The 25,741-nt window shown below is 44.3% G+C and overlaps 3 protein-coding genes and 1 long non-coding RNA gene across 4 annotated transcripts; 2 read left to right on the top strand and 2 right to left on the bottom strand.

The window, feature by feature from the left end:
• Positions 1-648: 648 nt before the first annotated feature.
• LOC115676739 (uncharacterized) lies at positions 649-2,127 on the top strand. Its single transcript, XM_030599727.2, has 3 exons — positions 649-1,206; positions 1,376-1,734; positions 1,826-2,127. Exons 1-3 carry the CDS (start codon positions 649-651, stop codon positions 1,992-1,994), a joined length of 1,086 nt encoding a protein of 361 aa, XP_030455587.1. The 3' UTR covers positions 1,995-2,127.
• Positions 1,303-3,465, bottom strand: LOC130140329 (uncharacterized). The gene is made up of 2 exons (XR_008818350.1): positions 2,045-3,465; positions 1,303-1,927 (listed from the first exon to the last, which is right to left on the bottom strand). It is a non-coding gene; the product is annotated as an uncharacterized LOC130140329 (long non-coding RNA).
• Positions 3,466-4,487: 1,022 nt separating this feature from the next.
• On the bottom strand, positions 4,488-6,057 carry LOC115676619 (dof zinc finger protein DOF5.4). Its single transcript, XM_056319393.1, has one exon. The coding sequence runs from the start codon at positions 5,795-5,797 to the stop codon at positions 4,769-4,771; it is 1,029 nt and encodes a 342-aa protein (XP_056175368.1). The 5' UTR covers positions 5,798-6,057; the 3' UTR covers positions 4,488-4,768.
• Positions 6,058-20,294: 14,237 nt separating this feature from the next.
• On the top strand, positions 20,295-24,419 carry LOC115676621 (uncharacterized). Its single transcript, XM_030599562.2, has 6 exons — positions 20,295-20,760; positions 21,435-21,535; positions 22,121-22,218; positions 22,968-23,194; positions 23,584-23,636; positions 23,984-24,419. The coding sequence occupies exons 1-6, from the start codon at positions 20,379-20,381 to the stop codon at positions 24,005-24,007; spliced, it is 885 nt and encodes a 294-aa protein (XP_030455422.1). The 5' UTR covers positions 20,295-20,378; the 3' UTR covers positions 24,008-24,419.
• The last annotated feature ends 1,322 nt before the right edge of the window (positions 24,420-25,741 follow it).

The raw sequence follows: 25,741 nt of genomic DNA, 5'->3' as shown, positions 1-25,741 counted from the left end.
CTTGTGCTCTCGTGATGATTTAACTAGTGCTAACCAGATCAACAATAGCTGCCAAAGGAATTTTCGCTTCTGATTGTATGCCCGGTGCAGTTTCTCTCTATCATCTTTTCTTTGACATTGACAATAAGGATGCGGGGCTTTTTATTCTTGTTCATTCAACATTCAATCTTTGAAAGGTTGCAGCGGGTAGGCTTGGCCTGAGTTCCATTTGGCATCCTCAGTATGCAATAGGTTGGTACTTAGGCCTATGAAGACAATTGCGGACTAAGGTTCTGCCTCTGCATTACCCTCCTGCGTGTTTGCTTGTACTGCACAAATATGTTCATTTCCTCAAAGAAATTTATGAAGGTCGGCTCAAATCGATAGTTAGATTGATCCACGTGTATATCTATGCAATACTAATAGAAGTCTACATTATACTGCACTACAGAACTAGCCTGTTTGAAAGAGTAATAAATGTTGTGTGCCAGCAACATGAACATGGTTACAAGGAAAAGCCTTTTCAGGCCTTTCGACAATCACTCTGTCCACTTTGTGTTTCCTAACAGGTTTAGACAAAAATCCCAGAACAGATAACTTCATTTCCACCGACCAAACTCTGGATTAAAAACGCAATCACTAGCTTGTCAACCTCAAAGTTCTTACAGGATGAGGAAGTTGAAGGAACAGGGCTACCAGGACATGCTTCCCTCTATTCTTGACTTAGAAAGCCAAGATTACGGGGTGATCTCACATCGTTCTGCTGGCAATAGACTCGGTTTAAGTAGAAAATTTGATGAGACAGACAATTTACTGAAGCATGCTGAAGTTTGCGCTGAAACAAAATGGTGCAAGGAAGTACATAACCAGTCCACTATAGATCCGGGACTCCCAGAGCTGGTCGCATTCTTGCAAGATACAAGTGCTTCTGGTGAGCGACATCCTTCTCACGGAAAGTGTGGGGTGCAAGGTTGTGAACTCGACCATAATGCCATTTCCTGCACACTTGACTCAGATGTGGACAGCGGGAGCGAAGTGACTAGACATGCTCTATGGACGGAGACATCATATGTCGTAAAATTCAAGGCAAAGCAAGTGCTCCACGAGGATCAAGTAGAGATACACAGTCCTGAACAGGTTGCGATTGAGAAGAAAGTAGATGTTCATGTGAAAGACGAGATTCTGGTTAAGCATGTTTCGCCTGAAATGCCGCCGATACATGGACATGTAAGAACATGCTGGCTCCTTACTGTGTTTCGTAATATACATCTTTCCACTCGACATGTCGATACTTAAAAAACATAAACTAGGAAGGATTCCGTGAATAGCGAACACGCATACATGTTGCATGCCATCTTATTCGTGGTAATTTAAATGGTACAGTCCGATGTTACAGATTCCAGGTGAGACATCAGCGACGCCAATTTCTGCAGTATCATATATAGCGGCAGCAATCAAGCATGATGTTCCTCCCAACATTAACCAAAGACAAGATTGTCCTGGGAGTTTGGAATTTGAAAATGCTTTTGAAGTCGAAAGTAAGCTGATGCTCGGAAGCGTGATGTCGGAAACCAGAACAAAATCAGGTCAGATACTCATAAAGAAACAGGTTCGCGGCGACGCCTATTTCTCTGCAGCTAGTCCAATCGCAACTCGTCCCACGGAGTCGGATACAGTACCGTATTTCCGTACCATCTCTCTTCGCTCGAAATCGAATAGCAGTACAACCAGCTCCAAGTCCTTTTCATTTCCATTGTAAGCTTCAATTCCTCTCCAACACATCCTATACAATACCAAGAGAATTATCACAGATGTTTTCACTGTTGAGTCTTTCGCGCATGAACAGATTGCCCTTCGAATGGAATGGCAGCCCGATAAAGATGGCAAAAGCCGACCGGACGAAATTGCAGGAGCAGCAGAACAGGCCGTGGTGGACACGTTTCGTCTGCTGCAAACAGAAGTACATTAGCCAACGTGATTTGGATGATGACATTGCTCGTAAAATCGTGAAATAGTCGTCACAAATTGCATTGTTATTTTTCATGTATACAGGGAGAGACTCAACTACAATCGTATCATATACTTCTGAGAGTATCGATGTTGTTGGTCCTGCTTTCGCCAAAATCCTGTGATACAAAAATTTCTATGCATCTGGTGACTTCGGTAAAGACTAATGAAGCTAATGCTCTTACCAACAGTCGGACCCAAACTGATTGTTCTTGTCGAAAGAGGGACTTAGGTCTTATATGACGGACCTCCATGATCATTGCAGAGGGTGCGCCATTTGATTAGAGTGACGATGAACTCGTTCATCCAGCTCAGCAATGTGAGTCGGCACGGGGTCTCCTATGATTTCTCGAGTGTAGGCCGGAGCAGAATCATCGACAGGCGAAGTGAAGCAACTCATCGATCACAATCATACCCAAAATTACCGTGGTCCTGTTCCGGAAGTAAACCGAACCACGATTCCAGGGGAAAAAAGAACACGGCAACTTCCCGATAGATCGGTCGCGGGTTCCACCTCAACGTACGCCTCGCAGCACGCGGCTTAGTCGATATCGATAAGCGCAGGCAGTACACTAAACAAGAATCGGCGGGATTTCCACCTCAACCACTTCTCTTGCAATTCAAGCGATCAATATACTCCGCAAGAAGATCAACAAGAACACTGGAATAAGGAAACCCCATCTGGACTCCAACCGTTCCCCATCAATTCCATCATCAAGGACCCCCCTGACCCCTCCATTGTCAAACACGTTAGGTGATGATTAGCCCCTCCAAAATTAGGCAAACCCTAGTAATGGCGGGTCACAATCACAACACCCCCCCCCCCCCCCCAAAGAACAAGAAAATTTTTGCAGGAATTCCTGAGAGGCGGTGCGGTGGCCGATGCTGCATCATCTTTCCTGACAACCTATTCCTTGGACCACTCCTTGTGGTGGTGGTGGTGGTGGTGGGGACGCATCTTGAGGTTAACACGTTCCGCTTAGGCCCTCTTCGAGGAACGCGGGTTAGGTTTCCATTAAGCTTTTTCTCCAAAGTCAGTCCAACTCGAGGCACGTTTTGCTGTAGGATGGGCTACGAAGCGGACCCTTTAATAGGGAACGCACATTAATGGGCGATGGTCACCCCCTGCCCGCGTTACCAAGAAGAGGTTTTGCGTGCATCAACGATGTGGTCGGCCGTCCTTGATCGAGAGATCCGTCACGAGAGATCGTCCCCCACGCAAAATTACATAACTTGCTGACGAGGTGGACGGTTGTCAGAATTCGATACGTACGTGACATCTCGTAGATGTCGCCGTCCTCGAATTGATGTAACCGACGACGTATCTAGCTAATCAAGATTGGAAAGACAGCGAACAAATTCAATTCGAAACCGGCCCCAAGAAAACCAACGCTGTGTGGTGGCGGCCCGGTGGGGAGGACCTGGAACCCACGCACCCCCGCCCCACTCCCCCCACCCCAAGAGCTCATCCCTCTTGGCACGCACCACCACACCCCCCCTCTCCTCCCGCCGCACGTGGCCAGCCCCACCACTCAGCAACCACCCACCTAACGCGTGGCCCCCCACCACCGCCCATGCCACCTCCACGTCATCCGATCCGTCCCCATCCCGCGACGCCGACGCCGGGCCGGCCCCGGGGCTGACGCGCCGCCCCGAGAAGATATTTCGCGTGCCGACCTAAGCCGACGTAAACAATCGTGATCGACCACCACACACGCCCAGAACCGCAACTAGAAATATCATCATAAGCACCACATTTGAGTACCAATCGCACGGTCGCGCCCGCCCGCCCGCCACCTCCCGCACGGGAAAGCACAACGGATTTAATCGAGCATTAAAAATAATGAAGGAAAAAAAAAAACACGAAACTCTCGTACTTCGTCTTGCGCCGGTGCATGCAAAAAGTTTGCCGTTCCGGCACTGAAAACGTTGAGGGGGGGGGGGGGAGGGGTTTGGTTCAGCGGGCAGACAGCGAACTGCCGGAGAGCGCGGCCGGGGGAGAAGGAAGGGGGAAGAAGGTCGGGTCGGGTCGGGTCGGGTCGGGTCGGGTCGGGGACGAACCGACCGCCGCGCCACCCGCCCAATCACGGGCCCCCACGTGTCCTCCACTCCGTGAAGTCCCGTCCCCATCGCCACGTGGAGTCATGATCGCGCATGCGACTCCTCGCTGCGCCTCCGCCCCCCCCCCCCCCCCCGTCCCCCCTTCCCTCCCTCCCTCCGGGCCCCACCCACTGCCCTCTCTCCAAATCTGGGCCGTACGATCCCCCCCCCCCCCCCACCCCCACCACCCCCACGGCCCAAGCGATCGGCGTCGTTAAAATCACCGGCCGAGATCGAAGCGGCGGTTACGTGGCGCGCTCTCGAGTCGGCATGCAAATTGGTTACGTCAAAAACCACTCTATAATCCCGTCTATTATCCTCCGCCAATAATTTAGTTTTTGCTTACATGAAATACCCCCAAAAAAATAAAAAATAAAAAGGGAAAAACCAAACCAGAGGAATAATGGGCAAGGGAAGGTTAGCTCGTAGCTGCACATGAACATCAAGAACAAACCCATGCCACTTTCCGGAACAAACCCTTAAAAAATTAAAAATAAAACCAAGAAGATCGCAAACAAAAAATTTACAAAAAGTCAATTACTGAAAATATAAATTTCGATATAACGTTCTCCTCCTCTTTACCTTTTTTTTTCGTTTATTTGTCATTTTTTTTTAAGTTCCTTTTTTTTGCGTCCGGATTTTTTGGGAGTTAAGGCAAAAAGAGAGAGAAGGAGGAGAGATTTTACGGGAGATACAGGCCTGGTGGGTCTTGGTCCCCGTCCGTACTCCATTGACTCTGACTCCAGTATGCGTGATCGACGGCGCTGGGGAGATCGAACAGGCCCTGATCGGCGCTCGGTTGCCAATCCAACGGCCCAAAACCTCCCCCGCCGCCGCCGCCGCCGCCGCCGCCGCTCGACCTGTTCCCCTGCGACGTCGACGTGGGCAGATCCACGAGCACGCTCTGGTCGATGAACCCGCCGCCGCCCATCTCCTGCTGCATCTTCATCTCGTCGGCGGCGCCGGCGTCGGCGCCGGCGGCCATGTGGTGCCACTGGTTCGGCTGGGCCTGGTCCTGACCGTGCTGGGTCATCACGGCGCTGAACCCGTAGGGTAACGGACCGTCGCTCGAGGAAGTGATCAGGCTCGTGAAGCTTCCGATGTCGGAGAACAGCCCGCCCTCCACCGCCGGATGCTCGTAGCCACCGGAGTCGCTAGCGTTTATGTTCATGCTCTGAGAGATCATCGACTTGTAATCGTTGATGTTCAGCAAGCTCGACTGGTGGGACGCCGAAGACGGCGCGGAAACTGCTTCGGTGGCGACGGCGGTGGTCGTCGCGGTGAGGCTGGAGCTCTCGCTGCTGGAGTGAGAGCTCGACTTCCGCTCCCTCGGCGGGTCATCCTCCTCCGCCTCCGCCGCAGGCTCCGCCGGGGGGGCGGCGGACGCGGACGAGGAGGGCTTGGGCTTGGAGGAGCGCTTGGACTTCCGGCAGCCGCCGCCGACTGGGACGTTGCGGAGGACGCCGCCCTTGGTCCAGTACCTCCGGCAGCTCTTGCAGAAGTGGCGGGGCTGGGAGAGGTTGTAGTTGTTGTAGTAGCAGAACTTGGTGTTGAGCGAGTCGCAGCGCGGGCACTTCAGCGCCTGGTGGATCGGGTGGTGGTGGTGGTGGTGCCCGTGCGGTCGTAGCCTCCGGTCCCCGACGGAGGCGGCCGCGGCGGCTGCTGCTGCTCCGAACATCCGCCCCCCGGCGATCGAGTGAATATCTTGCATCTTCTCCTCCTCCTCCTTCCTCCCTCCTTCTCCTTCTTCCTCCAACTTCTTCCTCCTCTCCTTACGACCCAGGATCTGTCGTAGCGTCGCGGCGATGCTTGAGGTGTCGGCAATGGATCACATTTGGTGGGTGCGACGTCGAGCGGTTGCCTGGTCCGCGCGTGCGCACGCTTATCTGTTTCTCGCGGTGCGAGGATGACGATGAAGTAGGCGAGAGCAGCTTGCTGCTTCAGCCTGCGAGAAATATCCGTCTGCATTAGCCTTCGATTTTCTATATTCATTTTAATTTTTCCCGTGGGAGGGACATGTGAAATGACCAAGATCGCCCCGGCTCCTCCCGCAATTACTTACTTGACCCTGAGCAAATTAAGGAATATCGATCGAATAATTAATGATCGCGACGTCTCCCGGTTTAGCATGGGGCTGATTTGGGTCCAAGGGCAAAATTTAGGTGATGATAATAGTAGTAGTTTGACCAAAAAAAAAATTTATTAGTAGTAGTTACTTCTCAAATCTATGTAGAGACCGGCCTCAATGAACGATGTCCAGAAGGATTGTCCGAAGAAGGCGGATGTATTTTTCCTGGTTATTACATCCAACGTAACGGTATAAGTAATTGGTTTCGATCGAAAAGGAAATATGATGAAATAGATTAAGAACAACCAATTGAAGAACTTAAATTGTTAAGTGGAGTGAGATTGGATGCTTATAAGAGCATATTATAACCCTGTATTCATTGATGCGGGACTACACCCAACACTCTTCTCACTTATGCATGCTCGACTCGACTGTGTGTTGTGAAATAAGCACGGCTTCTACGGTGCAAACAATTTTTGAATCTGTCACGAACAATGAGTACGAATTGGAGTACTGGGATTTGAAATCTCGACATATACTCAGATACCATATCGAAAGAAGTTATTACTCGAGAGCTTAAGATATTTGAGTAAATGGACACGACATGCATCTAAGGCATGTCACAATCAAGTGCACATTACAATTGCGTGCTTAAGCAACGCAATACTATACCTAACAAAATATTGTATGTACTTGTAGTGGCGATCCAACATGCTCTTCACCGATAAAAAGAGAAGATATTTTGCAAAGTGGATGGAATTTTGTGGTTCTAACGTAGAGCCACGCAAGTCAAAAACTCCCTCATCGATAGTTTATATGTAGATACCACAAGTCACGTTGTTGATGTTTTTACTGTCGAAAATCCTCTTATTATGTCCCTCATTATACATTTTCTAGTGATTTGTAGACTATTTATGCAATGTAACCATATTGTATTGCGTACCAATCTAATTTTGGACTTCTGTAAAAAAAAAAAACTAATTCACCATCTTAGTGTCTCCCATGTTGGGTTTGCTCCATTTTTCGAGGGGAGATTACAAAAAAACCCCAAACTATATTCGTTGTGATACATTTATCATAAATTTTTTTTTTCTGATATCAAAAATTTCAAACTTGTATATGTACAAAAGTTTCCCTCCATCAACATTCTATCAATGAACTCGTTAAAAATCTGCTTATATGGACGCCGGAAGTAATGATTTTATTTTGATTGAAAAATCATCTAACGAAATATTAACAGTTAGTAAATATGTCATAAAAAAAATTAATAATAAATATATTAGAGTGGACATACTCTGAGATCCTTGATGTCAAGAAAAAGTTTAAAATAAACTTATACAATTGATATAATTTGAGATTTTTGTTGACTTTTTTTCCTTTTCTTTATAAATTTCCTTTTTTTTCAAAATTAATTAGGATCGTAGCAATTTCAGCACGACTTCCCAAAATCACAAAGAAATTTGACCAATCAAAGATATTTTCTTTTTGGAGAGGCGGGATGGTGACGTGCGTCTTCACTATAAATGGCGGTTTCCATGCGCTAGGGCCTGGGGCTACTGCCGAGGCACAACATTAGGGGGGTTGTGGGGGGGGGGGGGGGGGAGGGATCCGACCGTCCGTTCCGGACACGTGGACGGGCGCGAGGCCCCCGAGGCTGCTGTCCACAAGTGTCCTCCTGTCGCCTTGTCGGCCACAGTTGTTTTTTTTTTTTTTCTGTCCATCTGATATCTCCGGGGAAGTTGTCAGCTGCGACTGGTGGAGGGGGCCGCCACGTATCGACCGCCCATTGGCCAACAGCCAAAACTGAATTTTTTTTTTTTTTTTTTTTTGGGGGGTGGGGGTTTCAGCAGTGATTGGGGTACTACTGTGCCTTTGTCAGTTTACATCCAACCAAATACTGCACAGACCAGTGTTCACTGGGGAAATCTTTGGTTTATACAGATCAAGATTGTTCAATGAGGAACATGATTTAATTTTATAAATTATATATATATATATATATTTTTCAACCATATATGTATGCACCAAAATTTGGCAAGGTCGTTGGTATAAATAGGAACGTGATTAAAGCGCGGGTCATTATTGAACACGTAAGCCATTGTCGTCGGCCATAAGCATTTCTATCGATATTAAAGTCCGTCGATGGCCATTGACGACCATGGTTAGCGATAATTGACGAGAATATCAATTTAAAAGGAGCAATGGATCACCGGTTGAAGCGCCAAGAGAAGGTTGAGTACCTAGAGGGCGTCAGGATGCAGTTGTGAGTTCTCAAATTTGAAACCAACTGGTGAGCGAAAGCAAAGGAGATGAGGAAGTCGCGGGACAACCAAAACACCATTTTAAGGGAGTAACTGCTTTAAGACAAAATCATGGCATCGTGAGAGTATGGGCACAAGATTTTCGTAGATGAGGGAACATGGCTATAACTGTAGGAGAACCGCTCAGAGACGATTATGGCACGATCACTATAAAATACCATCATTCGTCTACTGAAGACCCCCGCACAAGCAAACAAACATGAAAGATCTTTACTTTCGTGCACATTAGCTTTAGTTTCCAAATTCGCATCGTCGATTGAATTCTGGCATTGCATCTTTTGCATAAAAAAAGCTTTGTTGACGATTAAAATCCGGCATAGTTTGTATGCATTCAATTTCGTTGAAGTTGATGTATTTTCAAGTTTTATCGTCGATTAAATTTTAGCACGATTTGTATACATACAGCTCTGTACGAAATAAGTTATCGATTCCGCCATAGAACCCATCTCCTAAAATAAAACCAAAAAAAAACTTTGCTTCAAACATGTTTCTTCGAAATTAACTTGAGAACATGTGATTTCTCATTATAATACTTATGTTGTATATGTCTAGATTTTTTTTCGGGGAAAATTAGAAATTTCGGTCTATGCACCATTGCTTCTTATTCGATTTTGGTCATTGTATTTTATTCCGCGACAAATTCGGTCCCTAAACTAATCTCCAATCGCGATTTCAGTACCGATCCTAGAGTTCTATTCAAATATCGACAGAGCATGCTGACCAAGCACCAGGGATAGTTACACAATTGGTCCCTACACTATTGGTCTATTGAACTTTGGTTCTCATACTTCACTTTCTAATAGATTGGATCATTGAACTAATTTTACTCTTGATTTTGCGGGCGAATTTCGAATTTTCCGGTGCAAAATACGAATAAAAATGTTGGCGAAGTGCTTTAGATTAACACATAGTTTTCCCTAAATGGTCAACACTTGAGCATTTCTCTTGCGGGATTTGGCCCATCATGTGTTCGACTCTGGCACTTGGTTAGCAGATTCTAATAACTCCGTTTTTCGCGTAAAATAAATGATTTGTAAAATGATATCCTAAAAATAATCATTTACATAGCTTAAAATAATTAATTAATTAAAAATATTTTCATTACAAAACGATAATTTATGTCTGAATATTTGCACCGACGGTAGAAATAATTTTCGTTCGTTCATCGCTGTAAGAGATACAGGCAATCGATTTTAGGGAAATTTTTCTAAATCATTCATTTTTAGCAAAACAAACGCACCCTAAGTACCCGACAAACGGAAATCTATTTTACGTAGATTGCTCGAATCAATAATATTCATAAACCAATAACACCTAATCGCTATGGTATGCCCCATTCATTAGACAAAATTGCTAGATCCGATAGAACAACAATTGATCTGTCCATAGCAGTAACGATTAACGTTAATACAATGACATGGCTCGAAGTACTAACATTATAGGCGATGGTAAACCCACCATTAAGGACGAACTTAAATCGGTCGCTGAAGGTTAGAAATTATGTTTTGTATCTTCCTTTCAACTTCAATAGGTCGACACCAAAAAATAAAGGGATAAATGCACTGGTAGTTTTAAAACCTGTCACGAAAGGTGCAATTGAGTTCTAAAACTCTCAAAAAGTGCAATCGAGTCTTAAAACTCATCACGAAAGTGCAATTAAGTCCTACAACTTTCAAAATGTGCAGTCAAGCTCTAATACTTATCGAGTTGGTGCAATCGAGTTTCAAAACTCGTTAGTATTTCCCATATATCAAGTTGGACCAATTTAAATGGAAGAACTTGATTGCACCAACTTGACAATTTTTTACAACTTAATTGCACTTTCTAAAAAGTTTTAGGGCTCGATTTCACTTTCGTGACAAGTTTTAGGACTTTCAATACACTTATCCTAAAAATAAATTTGAAAATATGCATTTAACGAGACCAATTCTATTTGACATTCGAAACTTTGGTGATTTACCCTGGTTACATATATGGATCTTAGGGTGGCTCTCTACATCATGTAGCAAGTTTTCGTCCATGTTAAGTTGTGCACGATCAATGTTTCGGCCTCAGACATTATGCGCACCTACCAGTTAATGCGGTCAATCGCTCAAACCTAACATTCTTGTTCATCAAATAAAAAACGACCAACGGCATAGATGCGAAAGAAAATGCCAAACACTATTCTCCGATATAGACACCCCGGTCCACCGCCTACGGAAGAAAATACCTAGCGTGAACATGCAATCGAGCGTCCATCTATTAGACAAACGTTTTTCTTTTCCTCTAAAAAAACCTCACTAAGACAAAATCGAGAGAGAGAGAGTTGCCAAGTTCGGGCGCTTGTGATCCGTGCTCCGATACCATGTTCGACAGACTGTTCTTCTTACAAGCTCGAGTTATTCGAAAATACGTTAACATTGTATTTCTAGCCTATATTTCTAGACGAATCCGAAGACTCGATATCGTGAATCTGATGTAGAATGCACTCAACCTGAAGACACGGGCGCGCGTACCCGTGATTGACGCGTGCTCGACCGCATCGGTACACCGGGTATGTGCAAATGGGGGGTGGGTGTGTGTCGATAAATGTTGTCCCAAAATCCAAACCCCACTCAAGAGCCGATCCATGTCCAAATATCTCATCCAAACACACTCGGACGAGAAGAGAAACTCATGAGGACCCTCCGCTCCCCATTCTCTCTTAGGGCATCATTGTACATCACGAGACAGCGTGTGCTTGAGGCCATTTCAGTGTCGATTCCACCCGTTTAATCCGCTGTCCATCACTCCGAATAGATCTCGGCACCATCATCCCCCAAAGATCCGGACAAACCGGCCATTGCATCATTAAGCCGCGCGGCCGCGCCTACAGTCGCTTGCCATGATTCAGTTGGCATTGATTTCGAAAGTTTCGACCGCAATAGAGGAATTACTGCACCGACGCGGTAATATATAGGGTTCCATTTGATTCGGTTTTGGGGGAATGTTTTGGGAAACTGCACAGGCCTTTGGGTTAAAGGATATTTTTCAAAATACAAGTAGTGTTTGGTAAAGTTTATTTTAAAAACACATTGAAAAGTAACTTTGATCCGAATGCCGCTCGGTAAATCTTACACTTTGTAATAGATTTTTGCTAATTTTTTCATTAAAAAATATCTCAAACTATTCATTCACCTACGGCTGAGTTCTGCCGGCGAGGCAGCTGCCAGGGTCGCGCGACCTTAGGTGAGGGTGGCGGTGGCTCTCCGGTAGCTAAGGCCTTTGCCAGCAAGTTAGGGTGTTCGAGGACATTTCCGAAATTATAAAAGTTAAGCGAGGGCAAAGTTGGAAGAAAAAAAGAGTCTATTTGCATTCTTAAAATATAGCATTCCAAAGCACCTCCGAACCTACTTTAGGTCAAAAGCCTTTTGAATTGTAATTGCATCTCCCCAAAGTTCTCCAAAAAATTTGTTAATCGCGCTTTGCATTTGCCCAACGAACTTTGTGGCCCCAAAGCTCCTCGCAAATGCTGAACCAAACTCACCCATGGTACTATTCCGCACATAGTGTCACATACGTCCCGCTCGATTCCCTTCGCTGAGTTGTATCAGGTCGATTCGGCAAATTCTAACATCATGCTCTCGATGATCAACGCAAATGGAACCGCGAGTGTCTAGACACCACCCAGGATGCGGTGAACAATATCCTTCATATCGTTCTCATTGCCCGTTTTAGGGATGCACCTCATGCTTCATCTACTTGATTTCTGCACATTCTAACATCATGCTCTCGACGATCAACGCAAACGGAACCGCGCGTGTCTACGCGCCGCGCTTCATCTATATCGCGGGATCGTAACCGGGTTCCAAAGTAACAAAAGGAACGATCACAATTGGTGTTCTCCGTGTCATCATGGATAAGCAACGGGTCTCTCTGTAGCCAGTGGAAACCAAAGTTTTAGTCCCCATCTCTAGTCCATCCGACGTTGCCGTTCGAGAAACGGCGTCGGTAAAGTACAGGCAGATCTGTCTGTACCCCCTTTTGTTCTTGAAGGTGGGTCACTCTCGCTCCCATCCCAAACATGCGCTGCTGAGAGACTGCTCACATGGGACGGTGCGATCCTCGGGGAAGGACCCGATCTCATGGGGAACGAGGTATCTTCTGTCAAACTCCGTCCACATCTCTCTCTCTCTCTCTCTGCATATCTCTGCGCGCATATGCCTTGATCGGATCGATTTCCCTCGCTATATTTCCAAATGTAGATGTGGAGTTTTGCAAAGTATCCCTCGCATCAGGTATCCCTTCTCCAATGGGGCGCTCTCTCTCTCTCTCCTTCTCTCTCTTCCCCTTGCCCTTCCAAACCAGGCACCTTTCGCCATCTTCAGAGATTGCAAAAGATATCAACTTGTCCTCTCTCTCTCTCTCTACTCCTCTCTTCTTTTGTGCGGGGGTCATTGTCGTTGGGCACCAACCAACCAATGGGCTCACGCCAGATGGGCCCAGTCGGTTGGCTCGGAGACACCCTCCAGTGTGGGCCCCACCCCCCTGCCTCCCTCAAATTGAATCTCCTAGCCCCTCTAAAGGAAGGCGAAATAATTGGAGTACCCCGCACGCGAGGGGATGCACGATCCGCCCTACACGGCCATGCACCGATCCATAGATGGAGGGGCGAGACTCTAGGATTGGTTTTAAGAGCCATTATTGCCCCGGTTGAACCTTTGCCACCCTCCGGTACCGTGCTACCCACCGTCCCTAAATCATGCTACGAATTATTTTTCGGGTAATTTTGCTACATTTGATCCCCCTACGTTTCGATGGAAGGAATGCCTGGAAATTTGCATGCTTCCCGATGCTCCTTTCTCCTCTTTGGCCAAGGGCAGTGCTCGCGACCCTCTAGGCGCTAAGCATATCTCGATTGGGCCGGTGCTCATGGGGATTGACATGACATTATAACGATTTTTTTGCTTGAATGGTTTAAATACGTTGTGATTGACGTGATATGACATGACATGACATCTGAGCTGTGCAAATGAAAAGAATTTCGGTTGAGTCAAAAACAAGGTTGTGGGAAAGTTGGATGAACCCACCTTTTCTCCAACGACTATATTAGAATTACTGAGTATGACAGTGCCCGTAAATATGATCTCGTTATTAATCATCCGGGCATAATTGTTGTCTTGTAACTTCAAAAAAAATGATATCGACATTCATACAATTCGCTCATCAATATACATCAAACAGATTTCGTGACGTACTTCTCGCAGCCAACAAAATTGGGTATTCGCGATCTAACTCATAAGAAGAAATGGGAAGTGACCCGCATTTGAATTTCTCAGTTTGCGATGCCAAGATAACGATAGTATCATGAAACACAACATTTTGCATGCCAACTTGAAATTATTATACTTATATTTGACCAAAGAAAAAAAAGTATCGCAAAGTTCAACCCCATATTATATTCGGAGCATAGAATCTTGAGGCGCGAGAATATCTTTTGGCCGTGGTCCTCTCAAATTAGGTAGAACATAAAAAAAATGTACTTAACGGTATTATAATGTGACATGACTGTCGATCGGATAAACAAATCATTAAAAAATACTTTAGTGTAGAATTTAATTAATGTGACGGTCCAATAGTCCAGCGAAATGCCGTTAAATTTTTCGTCCTAGGAGGCGGCTTCGACAGGACGAGTTGTGAGCTTTTGGGATTGAATACTGTTGGGTCTTTCTGGTCCCCCCCCCCCTCCCCAAGTTCATCTCTTGTCCTCTTCACAAACGAACTTGCAAAAACCCAAGTTCAAACAACTCGTTTCTCTTTTTAATATTATCAACATTTTCCGGATTTATTTTTATTAGGATTAAAAATCTCGAACCGATATTCTCGTGGCATATTTACCCGAAACCGATACCCTTTTGACGCGTGTATACCCTGAACTAATTTTTTATCTTGTAAGTAAAGCCCGTAATGATCCCCGACCCAGATCTACCCTCCGTCGGCATTCCGTCTGATATCCCTTTAAAGCGCGTATACGTCAACACACGCAGCAGGCGAGCCTGTCATGGAGAACAACAGATCTGACACGGGAGATCCGCGTGTGCTGACGCGTGCATTTTTAACGTGGGGGTAGATTTGAGTCGGGGGTGTCGGGTTGCGGTTTTTCGCGAGATGAAAATTAACCCGAGGTGAATCCGTCAAAAGGGATACCGGTTCGAAATTTTTCTGCGAGCCAAAAATTGGTTTGTTATAAGAGTACCATGAGGTGCCGGTTCGAGATTTTCGATGGCATTAGTCCTTCTCACGCGTCGAAAAAGATTTGACGGCAACGGGAAAGGTCAGACTTGGTAGAGGGAGAGAGAGAGCGAGAGATTGCGGACAAGGGACGGTGACAACGAAATGACCCGAGCTAGGGGAGTCGAGTCAATTGGCCCATGTCCTTGTCTCCGACGTTGGTCCGTCCAAAGTCCCACGACAACAACACATGCAATCGACGCATTTCCTTCGTCGCTCCCTTCCATCTTGTTATCATTGCTATTCCCCCTCTAAACAAAAGCTTGTAAGCCCCTCATTTGACGTTAGTGGCGGGACGAAACCCTAGCTAAGATCTCGTGGTCACATCTCCACGATTCTTTCTCTTTTCCTCTTTTTTTTATAACAATCTCCCTTAGCGCTCGCACGTCGCCGATTTAATAGCGTGAATATAAAGAGCATACAGAACACGCCGTCACCCGCGAAAGGTACAGCATCTTTCGATCCGAAAGATTGAGCTGATAGGTGAAGGGAGACCGTGTGAATATAAGGAGCACATAAGATTTGTTGTCGGGAGATGTGAGATAACATTTCGACGGGTTTATTGGTTAGCGGTCGAGTTGTGATTCGGGCGATGATCCGGGGGTTGTCTTGACTTTTCATGAGGCCCCCCACCAGGAACATTTTTGGGGTTCTTCTCGTGGACGCTTTCGTACCAAACCATGCCTTTATGTGCAGCAAACAGAAGCAACTGTTGATCAGATTCGCATGTGCCTCGATAGTTTAACCATGATGAATTGACCTACTCAGCAGCATCAGATAGATCTGTCTCTAAGATGATGTGCTTGTGCATTGCGGATGTTATTGTACGATCTTAGATGTTGGGCAAACATGGTGATATTAGGTCAGATTCGGAGTACATAATTGTGTTTCGTCAATGTTTCTCTTCTGGGGCTGCTAGCATGGTGGAATAGGGGGGCCTAGGATAGGATGCAACCCGAGGTCGAGGCCTTCGGGCTAGCAATCCGGTCGAAGCAACACTCGATTTCATGATCAACAGTGTGACCAAATGGGATTAGTCGAGTGACCGAGAAATGGATATCAGCGTGATTCAGACACGTTCTCGATCCGATTCCCCACGTCCCTATTTGCAAAACAGCTTCATATTTCGGGTCATCCGCTCGAGTTTTGACTTGGGATATCGGAGAATGGTTTTATGGACTCGGGATTTCACGTACTAAATGTAGACTTCATCCGAAAAACGGTGGTCTCGCCGGATACATGACATAGAAAATTCATTTTGCACCGATCCTGGATTTTAGCCGACATCTTTCCACGCAGACGTGACCGTGCGCCACAACAGCAGCTCCCATCTATTGCGCACTGTCGTGTGGTGTTGCTCCATTACGTTGGATACTTGAACAGTGCGGTGAAAAGACAACCGAATTTCTTGAACTGTGCAACAACAATAACTGGTGTAAAGAAACAGATGATGGTCAACAAAGAAGATGAATTATTTGCTGAGATCGACAACAGTGGGTCTTTCGAAAGATGGTGCAGGAGTGGACGACCGCACAGTTGACACCAAGAGCAGAAACCAAAAGGGTCAGGATCAAGGTCAGATAAGCACGAACGAAGCATTGCTGCTAAAGTGGGTTTCTGGTCCTTGTGCATGAATGGATGTTCGCCATTTTGCTAGGGCGACCCGAAGTGGAAGTTGGAGTGGCACAAATCGCACGCACGATTGCTGGTGGATGAAAGTCGAATCGATCCCATGATTCGAGCACCCCTTTTTGTGCTCGGGACTAACTCGGGTCGCATTAGAACCGTCCATCCGAATTATGCCTCGGACTGCATCCGATCGAGGCTTCTTGAGCACGGGATTAAAGACAATCGGTGACGAAACCAAGGAATGATGATTTCATGGGCGGGGAAAGAAAATCTCAATCGAGCAGCTCCTTTGTCCAGCTAAACGTCATTTTCATCGGATCATTCGTTGGTACAATTGAAGGACGGGGTTAATGATGATCATCAATGTCATCACACGTGCGTGGGGCACGAAATGGCTAGTTTATTCAAGATCATCAATGTGCGCACATGCATCGGATTAATCCGGTTTTGTGCGGGTGGGGGCCTTATGGTGACCCGGACCCGGACCCAGACCCACCGGTTTGGTCATTCGGCCCGACCCATCAATGAACAGCTTGGTCCAATCCCAGCTTTGAGAAAACGACACTATTAATTGATGAATTTGGTCGGCTGGTTAGTTAGCTAGTAGTTCGAACCGGATAGAAACGTTAATCATCAGAAGTGGCAAGTGGTTGCAAATGGCAATTGAGTAGAGTCGGAGTCGAGCCAATAAGGTGTACTAGTTAATATTAAATCTTATATATGTGTTGACATTGCGCAAGAAAAAAAAAAATCGACTTCGATGTGAAAGAGCTAATGTTAATAAGAATTGATGTCATTGACTATACATCGTCCATGGTTTTGACTATAATATTAGGGTCGGCTTATTTGATGGAAAAATCATTTCCGAAAAATTGTTTTCGGACTTTTCGATGGTTCTGATGACGGAAAACTACTCGATCAATAGAAAACGTTTTTCATTGACTCAAAACAAAAAAAAAAAAGTCTAGATTAGGGAAAACGACTCCCGCTTCTCACCAGAAAGAAGTCATTTTCTAATTTCCTATCTTCTTAGCTCTCTCTCCATCTCTCGTCAAACGAGATTTAGACACCCGAAAAACGTTTTCAGTCACACTTTTCAGCATATCATCAAACAAATCGAAACTAATCATTTGACTTGAAAATGATTTCCACGGAACTCATTTTCCCTGAACATACGCAAAACAAACACACCCTGAAAATAGGTACAGCACATGAAGATCGGGGCGAACACAAACATCACGGCCAAGAAGATGTTGGTCATCGCTCCTGCGTCGGTGCGTCCATGGGACTCAAATTGTTAAGGCCCAATAAGAGAAAAAAAACAATGCTTGTTTACAATCTATTGAGGTATGTATGTTGTGAATATTTAATTCGATAAACCTTCATTTGAAATTTGATAATATAGCACATATAGCTTTTATATCGCATGAATAATGCACGTCTCTTCAGGAAAATAAAAACAAGTCTTTCTTTTCAAGCGACCAAAAATAATTTCTAGCTCATTTTTCGTATTTCAACCAAATAAGGGAACAATATATTGCCATTTTCTTGGGAAATGACTTCTTGGAAAGTAATTTCCATAAGTGCCAACTTTTCCGCAAAATAAAATCCTTAACTCAGATCAAGGGGAAAGTGTCAGAAAAGTCCTAAATCTATTGCGTTTATGTTAATTTAGTCATTAACCATTTAATGGTGTCGATTTAGTCATAAAACTTTTGACGTGGAGCCAATTCAGTCATTCCGACTAATTTTGGCCGGATATTTCTTACGTGAATGCTGGCCAGCATATGTGGCACGGCCGGTGCTGACGTGGATAATTTTTAATAATATTTTAATATATTTTCGAATTTTTATTTCTTTATTTATTCTTTTTCTTCTTTTCTTTCTCTTTCCTTTTTTTTTTTTCCCTTCTCTTCCTTCTTCCTCTAGTCAGTGGCTAGACCTTGGTAACCGGCCAGAGATGAGGTTCGACGAAGTTGACCTCGCCGGCCACAGGCAAGGCTTGAGCCCTCACCAAAGGTCGCAAGCAATCCCCTCGTCAATTAAAGCACTCTCCTTTTTTCTTTATTTTGGTCAAGTTACATTTTTCTCCCTCCATGTGTTTCTCCATTCAAAGCATCTTTCGTGTTCTCTACTAATTTTTTGAGGTAACAATGCTTGCTTCCGGATCATCTTGGGTGGATTTAGAGGATTGGAGTGGAGATTTGCTTGGGAGGGTCAAGTGTGGATGGTCATAAGGCTTTTGTCTTTTGCTGTGTTTGCATTTTTTTCGCAAAGAGCTGTAGGAGGCGACAATGCGCAATGGACCATCTCGTAAAACGCCAAACTTTGCTGCTTGCAGTCTCTGGTGAGGGCTCAAGCCTCGCCAGTAGCTGGGCGAGGCATAACCCTCACCTGATTCAGCGAGGGCAAGCCTTTCCAACCCAACGCGAGGCCACCCTCATGGCCTTTGAGCCTTGCTAGGGGCTGGGTGAAACATGACCTCGTCAGTAATATGCGGCCAAAATTAGCCGAAAGAACTGAATTGACTTTAGATCATAATGTTTATGATTAAATCGGCACCATTAAAAGGTTTAAGATTAAATTATTACAAATGCAATAGTTTTATAACTTTTCTGACAGTTTTCCCTCAAATCGATGTCGATGAAAAAGTTCTAAAACCATTGGGACAAAGAGAAATCACATAAGTATGGGCTATAGCGATGCAAACAAGACGGGTTCCTGGCTCACAAGGCCAATCTTACTCCATATCTACTCAAGCTAAATCTCCTTCAAATTTATGCCATCAATGAGCACTTCACCCACTTGCAGATCATGAAATCTCTCTATAAGATTGATGATCACGGTTGATTTGCTTCCACGTTGTCTGATCAAGGCCGCAGCTGTGTCGCTTGGTATGTAAAAAGAGAATTCGTTATGATAAAGCAGAGTCATTGAATTTTTGTCAAGGTCGATTATGAGTATTGACTGACTAATAGTACATGTTGAGTGTAATCATAAAAGTAAACGATAAGTTGACCAACACATGTAGTCTGAGATTGATGGGGAATATCGACGGTCAAATATTAGCATTGATTGTGAGAAGCCGATAAAATTAAGTTGACAAAGGCGGGAATAGTTTTGGCAATCGACTAATATGAGTCGATGTCAATCGAGTCGAGAAGCATTGACATTGGTTCACAAGATTTGGCCAAAATCAGATCAACTTCAAGGATAAATGGGGGAACAGCTATTGCAGTTAAACTCTTCGGCGGGGATACCAAAGATGTTGACTGACAGATCAAGTTATTGTACACAAGCTCCGGAGGCGGGGGCGAACAATCGACCCCTCAAACATGGATCAATGATTTGATTTCATGCTTGGGAACGGGCACAAGGAAAGATCAATCATGCATGAACGTTAAATTGGATTAATACTATGAAAAATCACAAATTAATACATTTATGATAAACAGAGGGTAAAACCCCAAACCGGTACACCCGTCAATTAACACGTATTATCCAACTCAATAATTTGACGTTGAAATTTAACAGAAACTAACAGAGGGTAAACTTATTATATTTGTACCAATTTAAGGTTTTTGGTGATCAAAAAATTAATTTGGAGTAAATTTATCACAAATGTATCGGTTTGGAGTTTTTCGCAGTATTAACCCTAATTTAAAGTTGTTCTAGTTGTTCATCTACTTTTGTCAATCAAATGCTTGCTCTTGTTCTCTGGAAAACATTCGTGCGGTCGTCAATAAATTTCGCTTCCCAAGTATCGTAACCCGACCATCAAACCCAATGTCTCGAATGGCCCAAAGTCGGGCTTGGTTCATCAACACGGGATCGAGCCCCGACCCGTGCCCGACCCGAATAATCGGGCCGGGGGCCCAAGTTGATCGCTAATCAAATTCCATCCTCGCCATAGTCACCCATCAATCGATCAGAGAGTAGTCCCCATATCACGAAGCACCGAAGCAGACGACTACGACGAAGACGACGAAGACGAAGAGGAAGAGCGGAGCTAACGAGCGGCGATGGATTTCTGGGGCCGGGCACGGAGCTTCGCGGAGGAGGCCGCCAGGCGGTCCCAGGAGCTGACCGTGGAGGCGGCGAGGCGTTCCCAGGAGCTCGCCGCCGGCTCCTCGCGGCTCGCCGACGCCGTGTCCGAGGCGGCGAGGAGGTCGTCCCGGGAGATCGCCGCCGAGGCGTCCAGGCGGGCCGACCAGATCAAGCTCGAGGCCGTCAGGCGGGCCGATCGCCTCAGGTCGCTGGCCGAGGGCTCCGCCGCGGCGGCGCCGCCGAAGGAGGAGGAGGCGGAGGAGGGGGCGGATCTGGAGAAGTTCGGGATCACCGACGAGCTGAGGGAGTTCGTCACGGAAATCAACGTCACCACCTTCCGGGATTTTCCCCTGCCAGGTGCTTCGTTAGTGTGTTTTTTCTTTTCTTTTTTTTCGGATTGGTTGGCGTTCTTGTCGTCATTTGGTTGGTAAGGAACTGTCCGGCAGTTGATGACCGTTTGTTTCGTTAGGAATGGCGTGCTTCTGTCGGTCAAGTCGGAAACCCAAGTTAGTTTAGGCTGAATCTTTGAGTGATCACGTTCTGTTGCAAGAACTGGATTGATGATTGAATGTGCGGAAACCTGAAGACGTGCTTGCTCCAATCCTCTAGTGAATTCACTTTGATCTCTGTCACACGCATTTGCCGGATTTCGAGTTCTTGGGCACGGGCGATGCGTGTGTAATGCTAATCGACTCCATAGTCCTAGCTCATGTATGACTATGGTTTTGCTTTTCTTAGTTTGTTCTTGATGAAGTGTCCGCTGAAGTTCCGCTGTGGGAACTTCTGAGCTTCCAAGGGAAGTTTTTCGTTGGTTGCATGGTACCACTAAGGTTATGTTGTGACAACTTCTGTGGTTCCTAGGGAAGTCTTTTTGCTGGTTGCTTAGATTCAGTGGAATTTTTTATGGTTAATGTCGGGCACGTGAGCTGGGATATGCGTTGGCTTGGCATAACAACGGAACTAATGCAATCTTGTGCTCATTGTTGAATGTTTGCATTTTCCTCTAGCTTATGTTTCCTGACTTTTTGCAGATGATTCTGAAATGTCGGATGTTCCTACGGTCTCAAATGTAAGGCAGGACCTTACAGAGTTTCAAGAAAAGCATGCCAAGCTTGTACTTTCATCTGTAAAGGTACTCAACCGTGGCTCAATTAGCAAATCCTCAATATGCCTTACGGGGAGATAGAGACAGTGATAGAGAGAGAAGGGGTGTAAATTGATGCATTTGCTTTTGGGTAAACATCACTTTTGCCTTCAAGGCTATAGAAATGCAGTTGTATAGGGGGTCATCTTTAAGGAAGGTTGGCTGTACTTACGCTTATAATCAATTAATCATGTTAAACATAAAGAGTTACATATTGAAGTTTTACCTGCGCCTCCATGTGGTATGAAGGCTAAGAGTCAGTTACCTAAGACTTATGGCACAATGGTGCTCGGACGACTTTCCTATACACTTCAAGGTCTTGTAAAGTTTATTGTTGACTTGAGCTTGGCCCCATCCTCAACATTTCTGAGGTTCATAATGAGATTTATCTCAGTCTAAGGGATGAAATTCCCAGTCGAGTAGTATAAGTCTAATTATCTAATTCTATTGTCAGGAAGAGATCTTTATAGATCTTATTTTTAGCAGAAGTCTTTAAGCATGATCTTTCTGAAATAAATAAATTGCGGGAATGCTATCAACTTCTAATATTTGGTTGCCATTGACCCATTGCAGGAAATCTCAAAGTTGAGATATGAGTTGTGCCCACGGATTATGAAAGAACGGAAGTTTTGGAGAATATATTTCATACTAGTTAATAGCCATGTTGCGCCGTATGTATCCTTATTGTGATGGAACCTCTATCTAAGATTTCCTCGTCCTTCTTTTGAGATGAGTTCTGATGTCTAGTTTAGTAACATTTGACAGTCTTGACTTAAGTACCTTGGAAGCTTAATATTGTCATTTTGTGATCTTTAGTGTCGTTCATGATAGTGGAAATGTCTTATCGTTCTTAATTACTTATAATTACCCACTATGGGATGTCATATAGAATGAGCGAGGGCTCCTTTCAATCTTTTTGATGGTCACCTCGATTTGATATGAGCCCGAGGTTTTCACTTTGATATTTTAGACCCAGCCTGTTATCACTTAAAAAAAACATACTGTAGAAAAATCTTTCTGCATTGCAGTTTTGATCAATTTTTCATGAATGCTAACCGAAAGATTGTGGAGCCAAGTTTGCTTCAACTCTCTTGAGATTTTCTTCATCATGCCTGGAGCCTTATTTAGTAAAGATTGAGGAATTGCCAGACTTCGTAAATAAACTGCATCTAGTGCAATGGTACTTGTGAAGGATTTTTGCGTTTGCATTGTACTCAGCAACTAGAATATGTTAACATAATAAATATTTTATCCAAAGATGGAGACATCATGTCAGTATGGTGAACAGAATAAAAGGAAATGTACATATCATATGTTTGATTGCTAAATTTCCCGCAATTTTGGTTGCCACTGATCATACCTGTTGACTGCTCTTTCTTTTATGTGCTTTATGAACTTCCTCACTCTCGGTTGTTGTCAGCTACGAGAGGCAATACATGGAGGATGTTAGACAAAAAGCTTCAGAAGAAGTTAAAGAACCTGCAAATGCTACTGAAGTTAAAGAACCTGGAAATGCTGGAGTAGCATCTAAAGCGGAGACAGAGGAACCAAATAATCCAATTAAGCTAAGCAAGACTTCCACCTCAACAGAGCAAGACTTGGATGTCTTCCTTTTGGGAGATCTTGGAGATGATGACGAGGGACCAGGTACTATGACTAAATAAATTTTCTGCAGTTATTGGTGTACATTCCGGTTTATTGATGCTATTTCGATCTGTTAATTCATCTGCAAAATTTGATGATGGCAGACTTTATTGTAGAAAAATTTGGTGGAATGCTGAAAATGTGAGAGCTTATGTGGTCATATGCTATTGTTCTTAACTGTAATAATTGCCAGTCGTTAGTTGATAGCCGACAACTTGTCATGTCGTGTCATGTCATTTGCCCTTAGTGTTGGTCTGAGAGTCTTTGAATTTGTCTACTTGATTGATGTTTATGATTCTATGAGCCCCATCCAGTTTTCTGCAGTGTTTTATGGTTGTGCAATTCGACATTCGGGACTGTTAATCATACTAATAGTCTCTCTGTTCTTTCAGATGATGGAGATGCAGGCTTTGATGATGATTTTGACAAAATGGTGGATAGTTCAGTGAGGATAGCTCCTTTAGCTCTTTTTTTACTCCAAATTGGGTTCACTTACACACACGTTTTTACATGACCGGAAGCATTCAGATGAAGTGACGTAGCATATAGTTCTCATATTTAGTTTAGTGCGGTTTTTCTTGCATCAATAAGATTTTCCATGAGCTGTCTACCTGGTTTAGATATTTACTCAACTATAGCTGGTGAGCTAGGTGCAGGCGCTGCCCAATCTGGGCTAGGTTTCATTTGCTAAGTAATCCATCAGGAACAGCTGCATTATCTCAATTGGCTCATTGTCATGAGTTGACCCAACACTAACGACAATGCCGACTCGATTGGATTATTGATGTGTAGGATGACGAGAAAGAGAAAGAGTAGAAGATTCTGGGATTGGCTGCAACACAGCTTGTTCATTGGTAGTCCGCATCAGGGAGATCTTATCGTGGCAACTGAAATCCGAAACCTTTGTGGAGTATCCACAGATATGTCCTCCGAACTTTTCCTTTATCTATCTACTTGCTTTGGTCTCTCGATTATTTTCTTATTTTCGGCAGGAGATAAGATGAGGGAAGTTGGTCAGTTGTATAAAGTATAGAAGTTTGTGGTCAAGTGAATTGTATTTGTGACTACCATTCTTTGTAGGATCAACTCTTAGAAAAATAATGCTACTTGACAATGGCTCACTAACCTGTCTCGTAGTTTTTGTAATTGGTGCTTCCGCAACAGAGCATTAACCTTGCTACTTGACTTTTCTTCGTTCTCAGAATGAGTTCAAAATGATTTTTATTTTTCAAGTCGACCACCTATGATTTGTTAAATCATACAGACATTTGCATGTAATTGAGAAATCTTTTATAGTTTGTAGATTTTACAATATTCCCTCGTTATTGGAAAAGTAAATAGGCCTTAATTGTCTTACATGAACCTCTTAGGCTGCATTTGACAGCTTTGAGAATAGACGTTCGGCAAGGCCTGTGTGCCCGAGTTGAGGTGTTCGGCAAGAGAGTTTCAAAGGATTTTGAACCAAAGTTAGCATTTCCATCATCCCGTAGCCAAATGAGGTCCTATCCAGCTTTCTTTTTGACCATTTTCGTGAAGCTAATGATTTTTTTTCTTCCAACTTTGCCCTTGCTAAAATTTCAAAATTCCAATTTTATCCTTACCAAGACTGGCAACGCACGATGTTAGCGACAACCTGGCACCTGAGTTGGGTCCCTGATCCAGTCGGCACCCGAGTTCTTCACTTGAGGACTGTCGGTTGCTGAGCTTTAGTTTTCTTTTTTTATTTATTAAAAATATAGTCGACGTCCGTGCAGTTTTTTTCAAACAACATTCAAGCCAAGGTTGCTTTCGATGCACTTTTCAATTACATTTTACCAAACGCTATTGCATTTCATTAATCTGAAGTCTTTTGCGTAACTTTTCCCAAATGCTCTTCCAAATGCACAGCAAGGCTGCGTTTGGTTCATTTTTTGGTGGACATGCAAAGAGTTTAGGTTATAAGAGCTTTTTCGAAATGAAAAAATGTTTGGTGAAGTCTAATTGAAAAAACTAACCTTGTAAAGGACATCATGTATATATTTCAAATAAATAAATAAGGAAATCTACTTGTAACCACCGATCGTTGCCAGCAAGCTAGATTTGGCATCGACAGCCACTAGCAAAGGCCACCTAGGGTCACGCAATCCCAGGCAAGGCTCATCAGTAATGTCGTGCGAGGCTACATAATGTGATAAGGGTAAAATTGGAATTTGAAAAGTTTAGCGAGAGTAAAGTTGAAAGAAAAAAATGCATTAACATTTCGAAAATGCTCAAAGCCCAACCGTTAGGTAGGACTTTGCTTGGGCTAGATGCCATTGGAGCACTATGGAATGCAATCATCTTCCAAAAGCTCTCTAAAAAAAGTTGCCAAACACCTTAGCATTTACCAAGGGGTTTTGGTTCGGCTTTTGAGGAAATCTTCTGGGACTATGAAAGACTTTGAGTTTAAAGGGTTTTTAATAGTGTTTGGTAAAATGTAATTTAAACATGTATTGGGAAACAATTCTGATTAAATGTTGTTTGGAAAAAGACTATACTTGTAAAGGATGGCGGCGAGCTCAGGCTGTCGGC

The sequence above is a fragment of the Syzygium oleosum genome, unplaced genomic scaffold (assembly GCF_021117445.2).
Source record: "Syzygium oleosum isolate NSW1041296 unplaced genomic scaffold, Sole_v2.1 Sole_v2.17, whole genome shotgun sequence".
Lineage (NCBI taxonomy): Eukaryota > Viridiplantae > Streptophyta > Magnoliopsida > Myrtales > Myrtaceae > Syzygium > Syzygium oleosum.
Note: the sequence above shows the minus strand (reverse complement) of the source record. Positions and strands in the feature narration are given on the sequence as shown.